The following is a 17,908-nucleotide window of genomic DNA, read 5'->3' as shown; positions in this document are numbered from 1 at the left end:
TAAGAGAAGCATTTTGTCACTTTTGTAATCTACTGAATAAATGTTCACATTATGTAATCAGGTTCAATAAGATTAAGATTCTGGTTGTTCTACTAAAGAAATTCTTTAGCTCAAGAGGAAGTGACGGAGTTAGACTTTTTACTGAGAGGACTAAAAATATAAAGAAACAAACATATCAAGAAGTTTAGAGGATTCAATAGTTACTACTAATATTTATATACATAAAAAATATTTTTTCTTGTAAGATATGTGAAATTAATTTCCACCTCAACGCGGTGCGATACAGTCCCTCTACTTTATGCAAGAAAGATATAAGATTTGTGCACTCTTTTCAAATACCATGTGTGTAATTATATTATTGGGTATGTTGTTATGCGCATTGGTATACACAACTTTTTTTATAAGGTGTTAATATTTAAAGAAGTGAAGAAATGAATAAATTGCTATGGCAATATATATATATATATATTCAATAAGACATGTTACAACTTACATGACACAGTGGGGTTTATCCGGTGCGCACAAAATGTTCTCTATAGAGTGCTCACTCGAAGGGCAAAGGTTGTAGCGTCTGCGGGTTATCCTGGAGTTTCAAAAAAAAAACTTACATGACGTACACAGCTTGGAGCAAGGTATATCCATCCCTACATACATATCAACTGCTTTCAGTTTGAATTATATATACGGCTAAAATAAATTAAAATTTATGTATCATAGTTACTATTATTTTGGAAGTCAAAAAATGCTTTCTCCGACCACTATTATTTCAATTATTTTAAATTATTATTATTGTGAAAATACTAGTTGAAAATGTTGATTATTTATTCTATTATAATAGTAAAAACTTATTCGTATAAATGTGTTATAAATATTATTCTTTTTATTTTATTTTATTTTCAGTAGCGGAGATAACCCTACTTAATGCCAAACATATGTGGACTTTATTATCTTTCTTTTCTTATTCTTCCTAATTAGAAATAAGCCCTCCCAAGTTTGTGATTTATAGTATTTTCTCATGTAGTTTTAAAATGTGAAAGTCAATTTTTTTAAAAAGGAAAAATCTATCTCCAAATTAACACGGAAAATTGATTAATTCAGATTCCGCATCAAAGTAAGACACATAAATTAAAACGAAGAGAGTAATACATTAACACTTAATTAGCTGTCAGCATTACAAACTTATATGATGTTGATTGAAGAGCTACTGCATATGAAGTCAAGCAATTTAGAGAAGCATAAGATATCTCACTTGTGGAATTCTAGAAGAGAACCAAAATTTTTATTTTTTAAAAATCTTTACATAAATAGCCGATCGAATTTATTGTATATTTTTATAATCGGTATACATAGATTGTATACTAATCCTATATTGGTTATAGTATTATATATCTGACAATTATTTTTAATTTAATGTAGGTAGGTTGCTAGTATTTAAGTTAATTCTTTCTTTTTAATAAAAAAAGAAAAAAAGAAACAGAAAAAAAAAATGTGTCAAACAAGCTCCCTAAGACAGATAACATTTTTACCTGAACAAGTTATGCCAGTGAATTTTAGTTGTAACTACTGACTATATATAATATATATTATAATTTTATACTAAGCTTCCAAATTTTTGTCACAGAAAAAGAAGAAGATAATAAATTCTTTTGTTAATCCAATAATTGTTGATTAGCTGTTATTCAACCATATAGCTTATGGGAGACAATGAAAATTATTCAAAGAAAGAACAATAAAAAGAGTAGAATGGTTCAAATCCTGCCACATTTATTTTTTCGCTACTAAAAAAATATAAGAATTATCGATAGACAAATTTTATTATTAAATAACAAAATTTCGTTGCTAATTCAATTTGGCGATGGATTAACAATGGATTGTATTTTTGTTAGCCATGAGCAATTTTGTAATAGATTAGCGATGAAATTTATAGCTAATTTCGATTAAATTTCAAATTATGGTCAGGCTGAACTTCCACAAAATGCTATATATATGGTTGAATACTTTATTGTCTTAAGTTGAGGAATTAATAATTACCATCCCTAATTGTGATGGGAGAGCTAGGTTGTTTCGATTTTTAATCAGATATCTTGAGTTTAAACTTTAGAAATGAAAAAAAAACTGATAAGGAGTGATTCTCTCTTTAATTGGTTTTGCACATGCACGCAAATTCGTATTAGTCGAATTTCAAAGTAGTACAAGACTAAAGAGAGAATTAGTATATTATTAATCAGAATTTGATCTTATTCAAGATAAAAAGTGATTCCCTCTTTATTTGTTCTTATTCGACCCTAAATCAGAATTAATCAGAATTTCAAATTAATATCAGATATCAGGTGAAAAATAAAAAATTAAGGAATTAATTAAACAGGATATAGATATCATTGATGTAACCTTTCAACCAATTGAACTCTTTATATAGTCCTCAAACTCTTTTCATTTTTCACCTCCACAAACACTTCAAATTATTGAACCAAAAGAAAAAGGAAAAACACATACAAGTTTTCTTACATATTTTTTTAAAAACTATTTTCTATAATGGGAATTTCAAGTCTTTTGAGGATTTATTTATTTGCATTTGCCTTGGATATTTTGATTAATATTGTTAATGGGCAGCCTTTAGTTCCAGCATTATTTATTTTTGGAGATTCAGTTGTTGATGCAGGAAATAATAATTATCTTAAAACAATTGTCAAGGCAAATTTTCCTCCTTATGGAAGAGATTTTCCTAAACAAATACCAACTGGAAGATTTTGCAATGGAAAACTTGCCTCAGATTTCACAGGTTTTTTCGATTTAAATTATATATGTCGACAATTTAATTTTATAAGATGTATACCATATATAGTTTAATATGTTGTATGGTAGCATATTAGTTGTCATATTTGTTTAACTATGGAGTAATACTTGGGAATAATTTCAAGACTTCTTTTTCAGGGTTTGCTTCGTAAATACTAACTTTTACTATGATTTACAAATTTTACGCTTACCTGTCATATTTTAATAATAATAATAATAATGTTTGCTTATTATTAATGTAAAAAATCAACTAATCTCCTCTTACTAATATACTCTTTTCTAATTTTATAAACATCTATTTTATTTTATTTTTTGTTTTGTTTTGTTTTGTACACTAAAGTGTTAAAATAACAAAAAGGGGTGGAAATATCAAAGAATATTCAACCCTCTTGTCAATTTGGCAAAGAAACCATTGCTACTAGGTATTAAAACACAAAATCTAGAGACGGATCAATTTTATAGCTCTACAATAAAATTCATAGGTAATTCCATGGAGCGATGAATTAAGAACAATTTATTCAAAAATTATATTAGCTACGAGATTTTTAACGATATATTCACTATGAATTTTGTATAATCGATCTTATATTATACAAAGTTAAAACTTAAATCACTTAAAAGCAAATGTAATGCAACAAGCCAATAATCATTAAGTATAGGTTTCGAGTTTGAATCCCTGAGAATAAAAAAAAGACCTTGTTGGAAATGTTGACCCTATATCGTGCGAATTCAAATTTAATCGAATCTTAATACAAATATCAATTACCGAGTGAGAAATATATATATATAAAAAACTAATGTTTGTCCTTTGTGTTGAATAATACAGCTGAGAATCTTGGGTTTACTTCATATCCACCAGCTTATCTCAGCAAGAAAGCCAAAGGCAAAAATCTTTTGATTGGAGCCAATTTTGCCTCAGGTTCATCTGGTTACTATGACACTACTTCTAGGCTATATGTAAGTAATAGTCCTTTTATTCTTAATCGGCGATCTCGAATTTAAATCGGCGATCTCGAATTTAAATTTTAAGAATTAAATGACTTTTAATTAAAGATTTTGGATTAAGGCTTTGAAAATAAACTTAATTTTGGTAGGAAGTGTTTTACTCCCCGAACGAATACCAGAAACTGAGAGACAAAACAAATTAAAAGAAAAAATACTCTCACTTCTCTATTTCAGTTTATGTGACAATATTTTCTTTTTAGTCAATTCCAAAAAAAAATAAAATAATCTAAATTTGGAAAGAATTGAACTTAAAATTTTCATTTTACCTTAATAAAGCTTTTGTAATCATACAAATGTTACGTAATGTTTTAGACCATAAGTTTCACATGTCTTATAACCATATAAACGTCGGTATAACATGTTTTAAATTTTAGTTTTTCTCAAAAGTTCTTTATTAAAAAAAAATTTAAAAAAATTATGTGTCTAGTTAAACCTATCACATATATTGACTAATATTTTAGTATGTATTTTTTCATCATATTGATATGCAAAAAATTGTAATTTATACTACTAATATTCGTATAGTTTTTGAATAACTAAATTTTTTATTTAAAATATCGAATTAATTTGACTAACATCTGTTTTTTTTTCTTTTTTCTTAGGATGCAATTCCTTTGAGCAAACAACTTGAATATTACAAGGAATACCAGAAGAAATTGGTGGTAATTGCAGGGAAATTAAATGCTACATCAATAATCAATGGTTCAATTCACTTAATCAGTGCTGGAAGTAGTGATTTTGTTCAGAATTATTATATTAATCCTTTGCTCTACAAAGTTTACACTCCAGATCAGTTCTCAGATATCCTCATCAAGTCCTACACTAAATTTATATTGGTATATTCTTTTTCTTTCTTTTATTTTTCGAAAACAATCTCTCTACATTCATAAGATAGAAATAAAGTCTGCATTCTGCATGCACATTATCTTTTTCAAACTCCACCAATAAAATTACACAGAATATATTGTTGTAGTTCTTGCTGTTAAACAAGCAAATCTTGTAAGAGTTAAAGTTATGTACACCGTATGTATGCACTGTAATAAAAATAATTTTTAGCGGCAATAAATAGATACATTAATAAAGAGTGCTAAAGCCTTTACCGGCATTAGTTAAGTGTCATTAGATCCAGTGTCGCTATAGACTTTAGGGACATATATAAAGAGTGCTAATTGCCGCTAAAAAAACATATTAAGCGGCAATTAAGTTATTACCGTTAATTAATTACCGCTAAAGATCATTTAAAATATAGCGATGTGTGATTAGTCAAAAGTCACTCAAAGAATATTTACAGAAAATATTCTAATCTTGAAAATACAAGAAGTTACTTATTACAACAAGTGCAAGTAATCTGGTGGTATAAAATTTTCTTACATTAATAATTTAATAAATTTAAGTTATATATACTGATAATATAATATATTTTTTTTACACAAGTAAGATAATTTAAATTGGTGTGTTGTGGCTGATAGGAATTGTATGGATTGGGAGCAAGAAAGATTGGAGTGACAACAGTACCACCAATTGGATGTTTACCAGCATCCATTACAATATTTGGCAAAGATAACAACAATTGTGTCAAGAAGATGAACAAAGTGGCAATTTCATTCAACAATAAGCTCAATGACACATCAATCAAATTGCAAAAAAAGCTTTCTGGTCTCAATCTTGTTATCTTGGATATCTACCAACCCCTCCTTGACCTTGTCACACATCCAGCTGATAATGGTAATTATACTTCAATATATACAATCTTTTCTTCGAAAAAGATAGTTCGATACACAAAGCATCTTGCGTTCACACAGGATCTAGATAAGGAACCTTCTCTTTGTTCTTGACAAATGTTGGGATTTTGTGGCGATTATATGTCGCCACTATAAGTCTTCCATGACGACTAGTGTCACTATAACAAAAACAGTTTTTAACAGCAATAAATATACTCATTAACAAAGAATGTTAAAGCCTATATATACCAGCATTAGTTAATTATCATTGGATCCGATATCGCTATAGGTTTTACAGACATTTACAAAGAGTGTTAATTACTAAAAAAACAACAAGATTACTCTCAGTAATTCGTGAATTAGAAATTAACTTAAATTATTAAGTTGTTCAAATGTTTAATTTTGTATTCTCATTTCCAAACTATTTTGAAATGTTTTATTTAAGGTCTGCGTATATTTTATTCATCACAAACTCTATTTATAGAATTATACTGAATATGTTATTGTTGTTCAAATATTTAATTCTTATGCAGGTTTTTTTGAAGCAAGAAAGGCATGTTGTGGCACAGGATTACTAGAAACATCCATATTGTGCAATGCAAATTCTCCAGGAACATGTGCAAATGCATCTGAATATGTGTTTTGGGATGGATTTCACCCAACAGAAGCTGCAAATAAAGTCTTAGCTGATGACTTGCTAGCCAGTGGCTTATCCCTCATCTCTTGATCATTTTTTCCTGGCATAATAAAGAGATAGACATTTTAATTTGGTCTCATCTGACTGTTGAACACCTAATTTTTATTGTGATCATCTAAACATTTCAACTTAACTCAAATGTGTCTCACAAAAGTATATCTTAACTTTGAAAATGCACATCTACACAGTAGACACCTTTAAGGGGATGCATTTTAGATGTGTATTGTCAAATTTGAGGTATTTACGAGATCAATTAAATCAAGTTAAAATATCTAGATGAACATTTTCAAAATTGGGGTGTTTAATTCTCAATTGAGGAAGTTTTAAGATGTGTATTTAAATATTATGCCTTCTTTCTTAAGTGGCAAATAACAAAGTCTTGAAAAATTTATTGTTGGTTGGACTCACATTATGTTATAATAAATTCTTGTTTAATTTTTCATTCCCTTTTTTGTATTTATTTTGGTTATGATGTTGCCAATGGAATATATAGACATATTGTTGTATTAGTTTAAACTTGTAAAAGTTTTTAAATTGATGCAATTATTCAAAGATATAATTATATGAGTTCAGTTGTTATTGGCATAATAATCTCAGATTTTGTTTTCCTTAAAAGTCTCAATTGTGGAAATTTGAGCATACAATATTTACAAAAATTAATTGTATAAAAAAAAATATTTGCATAGTGTATAAGTGAATTTAAAATACACAAATAGATATTTCAAATTTGACATCAATTGACAAGTAAATACTTCAATTTTGAATATGCACATCTAGACACTTCAACTCGTCCTTATCGAGTCAATCAAACACTCTCCCTTACAAAATAATTATCTAGACACCTCTAAAATTTATGTGTAACGTCAAAATTAGATGTCCACGAAACGCAATGGGACGAGTTAGAGCGCTTATCAATTAAAAGTAACATCCAAATTAAATTAACCCTATGAACACATAAAGTGGAACACTATAAAAGAGAGAAAACCCGGCGAATTTTCTCATTTGATTTTTTGGGAAGAAGAAGATGGACTACAATCTGGCAGCACTGAAAGTGTTTTGCTCACAGCTAAACAACGCCAAAGCAACCACAACACAACAATCACAGGCAGCTTTCACTCTCTCCGGCATTCTCTTTCAGCGTGTCTGGCTCCAGGTCTCATTCTTCCTATCCCCCTTTCATATTCCCCGTTTAATTTGCTTCGTTTTCCCTATTTTATTTGAAGAATTAACCTAATTGGAGCTTCAACAACCGAGGAAATGAGATCTCTAGCTTGCTTATGATTTGAATAGAAGAAAATGAACTTTTCAGATAGTAAAATGAAGGTCATTTGTAAAAAGGACATAAAATAATAAAAAAAAAGTTTGTAAAGAGCTGGAAAACCCTCCTAGATCCCACATTTTGTGCCGAGTGTCTATTGAAAAGGTCTGGGTACATCTTATCCCTCAGCATAGCTCACTTGTGGGATTAGATTGGGTGTGTTGTTTGTTGTTGTTGTTGTATCAAGTGTATGATCTATCTATACCATTTAGGAAGGAAAAATGAACTATGTTGTTGTCATTGTTGTTGAAATAATTGTGTAGTTGTTAGCCTTAGTTGACAAAGTTACATGGTACTTGTTGTTGCTGGTGGAAGGCGGCGGGTATCCTGTGGGATTACACTGGATACGTCGTTGTACCAACTATAATTGCACTGAGGGTGTGGCCTAGTGGGGAGTGAGTTAAGAACATGAGATCTCAGGTTCAAATTCCAGCTACAGAGTCAAAAACACTAGGTGATTTCTTCCTATCTATGTTAGTCTTGGTGAATAAAGTTACCTGGTACCTGTTGCTCGTAGGAGGTGGCAGGTATCCTGTGGAATTAGTCGATATGCGCGCAAGCTTAAATAAGTGTTGTTAGTCTTTTTCTTGATAGTAGTATTTGGGAAGCTCTGGTCAGCTATTTGTGAAAAGATCCCATTTTAACTACAGGGTATTCTGGTTTCAACACCGACTACTGACTCCTCCGGCCGATTCCTCCTCGACGATGGCACAGGGGTCATTGAAATCCAACTTCTCAGCGACTTCCTCACACTTTCTTGGGTGAAAGGTCAGTAATTGTTAAGGGAAATTACACACACCTCCCATGAGGTTTCAAATATTACACAAACAAACCCCTTCCTTCAAATTTTGTGTGTTAGACATATTTTGCTTAAATCATTTGATCTACTAATGCAAAGATTTGCTGGGAGCAGTTTGATTTATTTTTTTAAGTATCAAAACTATTGGTAACTTTATTTAATCTTTTCATGTTGCTTTTAACTCCTTGAAATGATATCCTATTTAATTTTAAGCTTGTCTGTCCCTCATTATTTTGTAGATACTTTAGCAGCTGTTCTCTACTTTTGACTTTTTGCTTTCATAAATTTGGAGTTATTAAGAAAAGTCGAATGCGTCAATAAAAGGATTAGTTTCTTGATCTAATATAATTAAGTTAATTTATAAACGGCTAATCAGTCTACTTATAAACTGTCAAAGGTCTGTGAAATATTTGGAATCATGGGGAACTCTATGATACAGGTTGAGATCTCAAGGGATCATGTCTAATCATCCCTTTATTATTATGTTCCTAGTATTTTTACAGTTGTTCTCTACTAATAAATCTGTACTTGTGCTTGCCTTATTTTTGAACAGGAATGTATGTTATGGTTGTTGGACTGTATTTTGTCCAAAAAGGCAGCCTCCCTTTAGTTAAGGTAAAAAAGGATAACCTTTCCCTCTAAGTGACTTCCCACTTCATTCATGTTAAATTAGGATTTTTCTTGTGTTAACTTGCTTTAGTGTGGTTAAACATTTTGGTTTGAGCTTATTCGGGGTGTTGCGTCATTGACTGCATCAATTGATTAAATTCGTAAATCTGTTAATGGCAATGTTGTTTTTGAGGGTGATTGCCCAGCTAAAAGTAAAATAATTTCATGTATTCTAAATTCATCTCCAATCTACTACGAAACAAAGTTCTGCATTTGGTGTAATGCTCCTGAGTCCCCAAGTTCTTAATCCTGATCTCTAATACTGAATTCTTATTAGTTTAGTACAATATCAAGGTTTACTTTTACTCTCAACCTTAGCAATCAAGGTGTCTTGCATAGCATGAATAGGAACCTATAAAAGCAATGGTTGTGAAGCACAACTGCACAAGTAAATCTAGTTTCTAAAGACAAAAAGGCAAATGGAGGGGTTGCTTTTGAGGGAGGGGGAACGAGAAATATGTAACTATTACTCCACTCCATCTGTCAGCGTTCTTGTTCAATTGAATAAGAGACTCATTAATGATGAGAAAATCTGGAAGAGGTTCTGATGAGAAGAGTTGCAACTAGACAAGACCTAGCTTTTGTAACTATTTTATGCTGTTTGAACCAATGTCACATAGTGAAACGTTGAATTCAACCATATCAGCATTGTGGAATCATTCGTCATATCAGAATCGTATGCAACTACACTTTGGAATTGGTCAATCAAATCTTTACCTTCCATTAAGTGCAAAGAGTAGCTTAGTTTTTGAATCATGTTGCATCTTTTATGCATTAGTCCAAGCTCTATAGCAGAAAGCTGAAACGGCTTACCTATGTTTGTTGCATTAAGCTCTTAGTAGTGGCTGATGGGCTAGCCCTTTTGAAAGCTTAGTAGCTGCAAGACCTGTCAAGTTCCCACTTAATTGTGCCAATGTAGTGCACTCGGTAGCATTCCTATCTTCCTAGGCTTTTCTCTGAGCTGTTCAAGCCATTCAGGATTAAAACAGAATGACTTATATCGTGTTTCTTCCTAGTGTGATTTAGCGGATTATGATATATATTCCTTTTCAGCATATTCGTCATTGGGATATTCTATGTTGCTGTAGTGGAGGACCTGTGGATATGTTCACCTGTATAAGACAGACGTACTATGATAGACTTCCATCTCAGAGATCCACAAGCTACCTGGCTCCAATACCATCAAGCATGCTGTAGAGTGCCCATGCTATTGATGCCAATAATACTGTGTAGATTTATGCTAACGCTGTTGGAACTCCAAATGCCAAATTAATGTAAAACCTAATACTCATCCTTCGAGGTTACTGATTCTCTGTCTAATTTAGTGGTGGGGCTTGGGATTGTGGAAGGAATTGTCTGGTTGTTACTCATGGAATAATATTAATATCGCAAGAGAATGAATGGTGACCGGAGAAAATAGTGGTAGAAATTTGTCTCCGAAAGTGGAGGGGATTCAGAGGGTGAAGGAATTGTCTCTGTTACTCATGGAATAGTATAAATATGCAAAAGAATGAATGAGTGACTGGAGAAAATAGTGGTAGGAAATTCGTCTTTGTAGTTAAACCATCTATTCCACCCTATTGTTTCTGTAAACATTGCCCTAAGTTATACTAAAGTGATTTTGAAAGAGAGAAAGGTATGTTGAGCTCATTTATATCCTCTATGCCTTTGTCGTCAGGCAATATAGTTCAACTTTATAAGGAATGGTTTAGCTGTGTCACTCCTGGAATATTATAAATAGCACCAGAAGAATGCTCACCAGAAAACTTAGTGCTAGAATCAATTGTCTTTGTCGTTGAACCATCTTTCATTTGCCATACTCTTGTTACTACAGACGTTGCACAACAACAAGAACAACAACATATCCAATGTAGTCCACAAAGTGAGGTCCATGGATGGTAAAGTGTATGCAAACCTTTCCCCTACCTTAAAGGTAGAGAGCTTGTTTCTGATTGACCATCGGCTCAAGAAAAAACAGTCCAAAGCAAATCCAGAAAAAGAAGTAATAGAACTACAAAAAACAACATATAATAACAAAAAACAACAAATAGTAACAGAACATAAACTATGATAATCGAGGAACAAGGGACAACAGATAGTAATAGAAATCGAAGGACAAGAAACTATTTGAGCAATACTAAGACTACAAATACAAACGGATAGCAAGACAACGCCATCGTTATCTACTAACCTTTTACCCTAATCCGTGCTCCACACCTCCGATCCAAGGTCATGTCTTTGATAAGCTGAAATTGCAGCATGTCCTGGCTAATCACTTCTGCCCAATACTTCTTCGGTCTACCTCTACCACTTTTGAAACCATTCCTAGCCAACCTCCGTATTGGGGTATCTGTGCATCTCCTCTTGACATGTCTAAACCATTGCATCTTGTCCTCCACCTTGTCCGGATATACTCATTTCTAATCCTATATCTCCTAGTAGGCGCACACATCCACTGCGCTGAAGTAATAACTAGAGTGATTTTGGAAGAGAGTAAAGGTATTCTGAACTCATTGATTGTTGGTCTAGCAGTATAGATCAATTTTAGAATCATTGTTTTGCATTAAACATGAGCTTGCACTTGGGTGAAACAATAGTCATCTTTGTTATTGTTATTATTGATAGAACAGAAGCTAAAGCATTTTCAGACCATTTCAATTCAGCTGTTTTGAACTATCAATATTCATACCAAACGGTCCAGTTTGGCAGTGTATTGAAGAAGCATTCATGCTGTAATCTGATAGAAGGCCATACTTTCTGTACCCATTCCTTCACTGAGGTAGAATGTGTGCAGTCTACAAACTAGATCACCAAATTAACCTATCAGACAAGAATTAAGATTGCTTGCTCAGCATAAAGAAATGTATACAACATGAATATATGTTTTAGATGGAGGGCAAGATAGTTTTCGTGGAAGATTGTACTCCTTCTGGCTTCTTAATCTTATCAGAATGTAGTACTTCCACACCTTTCTGTACCAAACAAGAGCAGACAATGATTATCTTACGATCGAAAAACTATTAGCTGAGCTTGGTGCTTTCTTGCTGATTTTAAACCTTGTGAAAAAATTGAAAACAATGTTTGTTAGTGGATTATTACTCGAAAATCTGCAGAGCAAGTATATTTTGTTCTTAAGTCTACGTGTATTAACATAGCCTTCTGTGAATATACATTGCTGTACTAGGTTTACGATGTCTCTTGTTTTCTGTTGTTAACTTCTTATATGATATTCCTAAGCATCTTCTCCCTTTTCAGATACACAAAATTGTTGATCTTTCGCCATTGCCTGACCGAGAATCGATGTGGTACCTAGAAGTTGTTGAGGTATTTAAACTCTTCTACCAACCTCTATTTGAAGAGTAATAAAGAGTTAAAAGGCAGCAAGAAAAGGGACATCATACAAGATCTTGTATGATTGTACCAAATGGAGTTCTAGTTCATATATTACTAATAACCTTTTTAGGGGCAGTTATGTTACATTCTCTCCGTTTCAATTTCTTTATCTTACTTTCCTTTTTAGTCCGTTTAAAAAAGAATGTTCATTTTCTTTTTCAAACTTCCGGCTAGTTTTTTTTTTCCAACCAAAATTGTCATCCATTAATTCACTACGGATACAATATATTCAAAGGATCGTACAATATCATTCACGATTCAACTTGGGATTAGTCTTTCCCAAGAAAATCCAGATAGCAAAGAAGTTGAAAACTTAGCTACTAAATTTTCTACTAATTGTTTTACTACAAATCATTGTCAGCACCTCCCCCAGCTATTTCTTACAAGCATAGTGACTGAACATTAGTCTCTTGATTTAATTTTGAAATAGAGCAAGGTAAAAAGCAAATATTTTGTTTTCTTGAGCCGGGGTGAGGGTCTAAATAGTCTTTCTACCCCATAAAAGTAGGGGTATGGTTTACATACACCCCACCCTCCCTAAACTTCTCTTGTGAAACTATATCATATCGGGTATGTTGTTGTGAGGTGTTTCATATTTTAAAAGTAGAGATGTTTTTGATATCATTCATCAAAATATAATGTATTAAAGTATATGTTATGCATTTTTTTTTTTGAAACATTAAATTTATTGCGCTCTATTTTAACTTGTTTGTCTATTTATTTATTTTTGGCCGTTTCAAAAAGGACTTTTTTTTTTCAATTCACGAGATGACAGATTGAGATGTTTTGTTCCCTCCGTCCTATTTTATGTGACACCCTTTTCTTTTTAGTTCGTCCAAAAAGAATGTCATTTTACTATAATTAGAAACAATTTTAACTTTAAAATATTCATTTTATCCTTAATAAAATGATTTTCAACCACACAAACATCTACGGATCGTTTTAGACCACAAATTTCAGAAGTTTTTGTTTTTTTAAACACCATGTTAAGTCAAATGGTGTCACATAAAATGAGACGAAGTATAACGTTTTGAAGGTGTAGCAATCAAGAAGTGTCATAAATGTAGGGTGTGTTCCGTAGGTAGGAGGGAAAATATTTTCGTATTAAATTGGTTAAAAAATTTAAAAGGAGTATCTTTATATAAAAATAAAGAAAATAACATTCCTAACAAAAATAGAAAAAATAAGCCGCATTGTCTCCTCTTCATCCTCACAAGTCACAACCACCTCCACCACCAAATCCCAACTCCTCGATTGTCCCATGCCCCACCACCTACCCTCGACTCCTGCAACACCGCCCTAGCCCCTGCGCTCCCTCCCTTACCCCATTCTCATAATTTTGTTTAATATAGATCCGTCATGATAGATTTGTCTATCTCTAGTCTTGGCTAAAGGCATATTTAACATATTGCTTCTTCTGTCTCATATTAATTGATCTTTATATTAAAAATAGTTATTCTATACTTATTAGTTTATCTCCTTACTAAATCAAGAAAGAATTAAAAAGAAAATCTATATTACTCTTACAAATAATTTTTTTTGAAAGTGTTCACATTTGGTTGTTAAATTCTCAAGAAATTTTTGAGGAATAAATTAATAAAATTATCTTCTTATTTATAATATTTTAAGCACAGTACAAAATAGAAAGTGATGAACATGTAGCTCGAATCCAATGCAAAACATTAGCCAACAAGAAGTGTAGATCATACACAATTTTCTAAAAGTCTCAAGTATCATGCAAGCATTAAATGATTGATTTTACATTAGAATGTGTGATGATATATAAGTCAAACAGAAACAACTGTCACATCAGTTCTCCAAAACCTCCCTTCATAATGAAGCATCCCGCATTACATGGGTTTCAAAAAAAGTGCCGCATTCCAAGAGGATGCAGTGTAAGTGGCATACTTTGCCACCAATATTAATGACGAATTTCGTAGGTACAATGAATCACCCAAACACAAATTTAGCATTTATTTGAAATTTTGAAAAATAATTGTATTTTAACAGCATTAAACAATTACTAGAGTTTAAAAGGGAAAACATTTTGATAGATAGAATTATTAGGTACTTATACAAAAGGTTTTAACCATACACAAACTAACATTGACACCACGTTATTTGACTGTAAAAAAAACTATCTAGTGATGTGGGCAACAAAAGATTCCATTTCCTTGTGAGTTACTCCACCCTCCATCACTGCCAACTTCACTGCTTCCTTCAGCGCTGTAGCTTTCCGTTTCATCTCCTCTCCCTCCGGAGACGCCATTAACGTTCTCACAACTTTTTCAACAGTTTCTGCAGGCACCACTTCCTTTCTTCGCTTCCATTCTCTCACTGGTATACCAATCTTCAGTCCTTCAGCTATGAACAAAGCATTTCTAGGCTGATCAGAATGCATTGGCCACACCGCTATTGGCACTCCCATTGAAATACTTTCTATACAAGAATTCCATCCACAATGACTCATAAATCCGCCTGTTGACGGGTGTCCTAAAATTTCCAATTGTGGTGCCCAATCTCTCATTACAAGTCCTCTTTCCGATACCCTCTTCTCATATCCTTCAGGCAATTGATATTTTCGAACTTCACCGGAGAATATATCTCCTTTATCTGCGTCCCTCAGGACCCAGATAAATCTCTGTTGACTTACTTCCAGCCCAATAGCTAGCTCTCTGATTTCGTCTTCAGATAACGAAGTTGTTGAACCAAAGGAAACGAAAATCACCGAGCTAGCTGGTTGTTTGTCGAGCCACTCAAGTGAATAATGGCGGGTTTCCTTCTTGTCAAACTCCAGATTTACAGGATTGAATGGACCAAGAGCCCAATTCTTAAAATCCTTAGAAATACTCATTTTCTCCGTCAAATCAAGGTACATTCCGTCGATTACTCGAGACGTACTGTAAATATTCCCAGCATCCTGAATTACATTTATTTGCTTTATAGCAAATTCTATGACTTCAGGAGAAGTACACCCATCTTGAGACGGAAGTTGTTTGAGTACAACTTCAGCTTCAGGAGGTACAGGTGGTCTAGCAGCCTCCCAAGCATATGTAAACATAAGATAAGCAGAAACAGTGTGTAAACAGTAACACTCTGTATTGGGTATTTGTGGTACATCTTGTACCACCCAAGACGTGAGAAAATCATGAACTACAATAACTCTCCTCGATATCGAAGCCAATTTATTTACTAGATCTGTAACCGGGGTACGTAGTTGCATTGAAGATTTGAAAGCAGGGACGAGTTGTGAAGGGAATTTGATGGATGCATCTGGGTTTGGAGGAGGGACATCGAATGTAACAGGAAAATCAATGAAATTAAGATATGGAGTTTTCAATGGGTTCCAGCCGGCAGCACGGGAGTGAGCTTGCCGGACGTGAGCGGTGGTGCTGACGTAGTAAACGGGGATGTTGGCGGAGGAGAGGCGGCAGGAGAGTTGGAGGGCTGGATGGAGATGGCCTTGTGCAGGAAGAGGAACTACAACTACAACGACGTCGTGTTGTTGATCTGTTGTTGATGCCATTTTTGGAAGGAAGGAGTAAGAAATGTTGGGCAAAATTTTTTGTTGCTTCTTGGTTAGCTCAATTTGGAAATCCATATCTAATTTATAAAAATAACTTTATTATTATTATAATTATGTTATAATATTAAATTCATTAACTTATTGAAAATGATTGAAGTCAAATGGATGCCCTTGTGAATTCAAATTTTCTTGTCCAAATTACTAATCTTGGTGCTCAAGTTGCTAATTTTGGTGTCCAATTTATCCTCCTGTTATAGTAATGGTAATAACCAAGTAATTGGCTTATAAATAGCCAAACAAAAAAGTGAAAGAAAAGTAATTTGCCTACTTTCTTTGAAAATATTTTGTTTTAAATGAATTGGTTACTTATTCCCGAAGTATTTCACTTGACAAGTTGGTTATAGACATTCACATATTTTGATAATATATTATGCACATGGACTTTTTTTAAAAAAAAAAATCGATTAACTTATATTAACTTCAAACAAAGTGTACACGAGAGCTAAAATTTCCATCTGTGGATACAAAGTGAGTACTAATATCTATTCTATAGCACATGGACTTCACATGTACTCTCTCTTTGTATTCCCTTCATTTCAAAATCTCACCATTTGCTTCTATAAAAGAAAGAGAAGAGTTCTCAGAGAAATATAAGAATCAAGCAACTTCACCTAATTATGTTTTGTTGTTGATGCGAGAAGACTTATTTAAATCTGGAGAAATATTTCACTTAGCTGAAATAGTATTTTAGGATAGTGTCTAGTACAATTCAAGTATTGCTTATACAGTATCAATTTATAAATTATGTTATTGTTGTTATTATATTCGTATTTTCCAATAATCTAAGAAACTATGACAAATAATATATGTCCTGAACCTATTGATGATATTGATACTAATGATATCCTGTCCACTATTGTTATGTCTGAACTTTATTGTAAAGAAAAATACAAGCATGTAAATGAACATAATTACAAGCTCAATATACTAATAATAAAGTCTTCATAAAACATGCACCTTAATTCTTCTTGTTTGAAAGAAATGACAATCCGCTGAGCTAAAAATAAGTTTGGTTGAAATGGATGATATAACTATTGCAGTCTTTTCCGATAAAAGTATTGAGGTCAATGTGAAAAACTGATTTTGTGTCATACATCCAAGTTGAGAAAGGAGAAGAAATTATTTATCTTGGAGACTCAAAAATAACTACGTTTTTTTTAAAAGAAAAAATTCTTCTCAAATTCACATATGATAAAACTTTCGCATTGAGTAATGTATTACATATTCCTAATGTCCACATCAATTTTATTTCTGTGGAATTATTAAGAGAAGGTGGAGTATTTTTTGTGGACAATGAATTTTGTAACTATGACTTATTATGCTTAATATTTATGATGATTTTAGTAAAAAAAATGCATCTACTTCTACTTATATAGTTCAGTCTATTTCTTTATGGCATGCTAAAATATTTTACATAACTAAAATAATTTCTCCAAACAGTACCTTACTCGATTCATTACATGTACTCAATAATTTATATTATAGGGATATTATATTATTATTCCTCAACACTTCCGCAAAAGAAAAATAGTTAACAGATTTGTAAATACATGCACACACAAATTCATATTTCCCTAATGCGTCTCAAATTGATAGTTTATTGATGCAATCGATAGATAGTTAATAAAGGAAAGTAAGATAATCGAAATATGATTTATTTATTTTTCTGAAAATGAGACAATTTTAGTTCCTACTCTTAAATTTTGGATTTCGACTAGTAAAAGTTAAGATTTTAGAAAAATATTTTAATATCTAATCTATGAAATAATCTTTTATTTTCTTATAATGTGTTATAATATTAAATTCTTTAACTAAATTTATTACAGAGAAGCAAATAAATAAATGGTATGATGAACAGAGGGAGGCGTATGAAGATTATGCAAGTGTGTGTGTGTGTGTGGGAGGGGGGGGGGGGGGAATAGTGCAA

The 17,908-nt window shown here is 32.3% G+C and overlaps 3 protein-coding genes across 4 annotated transcripts in view; 2 read left to right on the top strand and 1 right to left on the bottom strand.

The window, feature by feature from the left end:
- Positions 1-2,453: 2,453 nt before the first annotated feature.
- Positions 2,454-6,783, top strand: LOC102586606 (GDSL esterase/lipase At5g22810). Its single transcript, XM_006349003.2, has 5 exons — positions 2,454-2,779; positions 3,620-3,750; positions 4,401-4,634; positions 5,268-5,523; positions 6,053-6,783. The coding sequence occupies exons 1-5, from the start codon at positions 2,533-2,535 to the stop codon at positions 6,244-6,246; spliced, it is 1,062 nt and encodes a 353-aa protein (XP_006349065.1). The 5' UTR covers positions 2,454-2,532; the 3' UTR covers positions 6,247-6,783.
- A 391-nt stretch (positions 6,784-7,174) lies between these two features.
- On the top strand, positions 7,175-12,509 carry LOC102586282 (uncharacterized). Its single transcript, XM_006349002.2, has 4 exons — positions 7,175-7,369; positions 8,185-8,302; positions 8,887-8,948; positions 12,258-12,509. The coding sequence occupies exons 1-4, from the start codon at positions 7,241-7,243 to the stop codon at positions 12,363-12,365; spliced, it is 417 nt and encodes a 138-aa protein (XP_006349064.1). The 5' UTR covers positions 7,175-7,240; the 3' UTR covers positions 12,366-12,509.
- Positions 12,510-14,429: 1,920 nt separating this feature from the next.
- LOC102585941 (zeatin O-glucosyltransferase-like) overlaps positions 14,430-17,908 on the bottom strand; it is a 7,503-nt gene continuing 4,024 nt past the window's right edge. Inside the window, exon 2 of one of the 2 annotated variants that reach the window (XM_015309454.1) lies at positions 14,430-15,435. In XM_015309454.1, the coding sequence (XP_015164940.1) occupies positions 14,533-15,435 (903 nt within the window). In that variant the 3' untranslated portion in view covers positions 14,430-14,532. The remainder of the gene's footprint in view (positions 15,436-17,908) is intronic. The other variant, XM_006349001.2, reaches the window with a different exon arrangement.

This window comes from Solanum tuberosum, unplaced genomic scaffold (genome assembly GCF_000226075.1).
Source record: "Solanum tuberosum cultivar DM 1-3 516 R44 unplaced genomic scaffold, SolTub_3.0 scf00101, whole genome shotgun sequence".
Taxonomy (NCBI): domain Eukaryota; kingdom Viridiplantae; phylum Streptophyta; class Magnoliopsida; order Solanales; family Solanaceae; genus Solanum; species Solanum tuberosum.
This window is presented reverse-complemented; position numbering and strand designations above follow the sequence as displayed.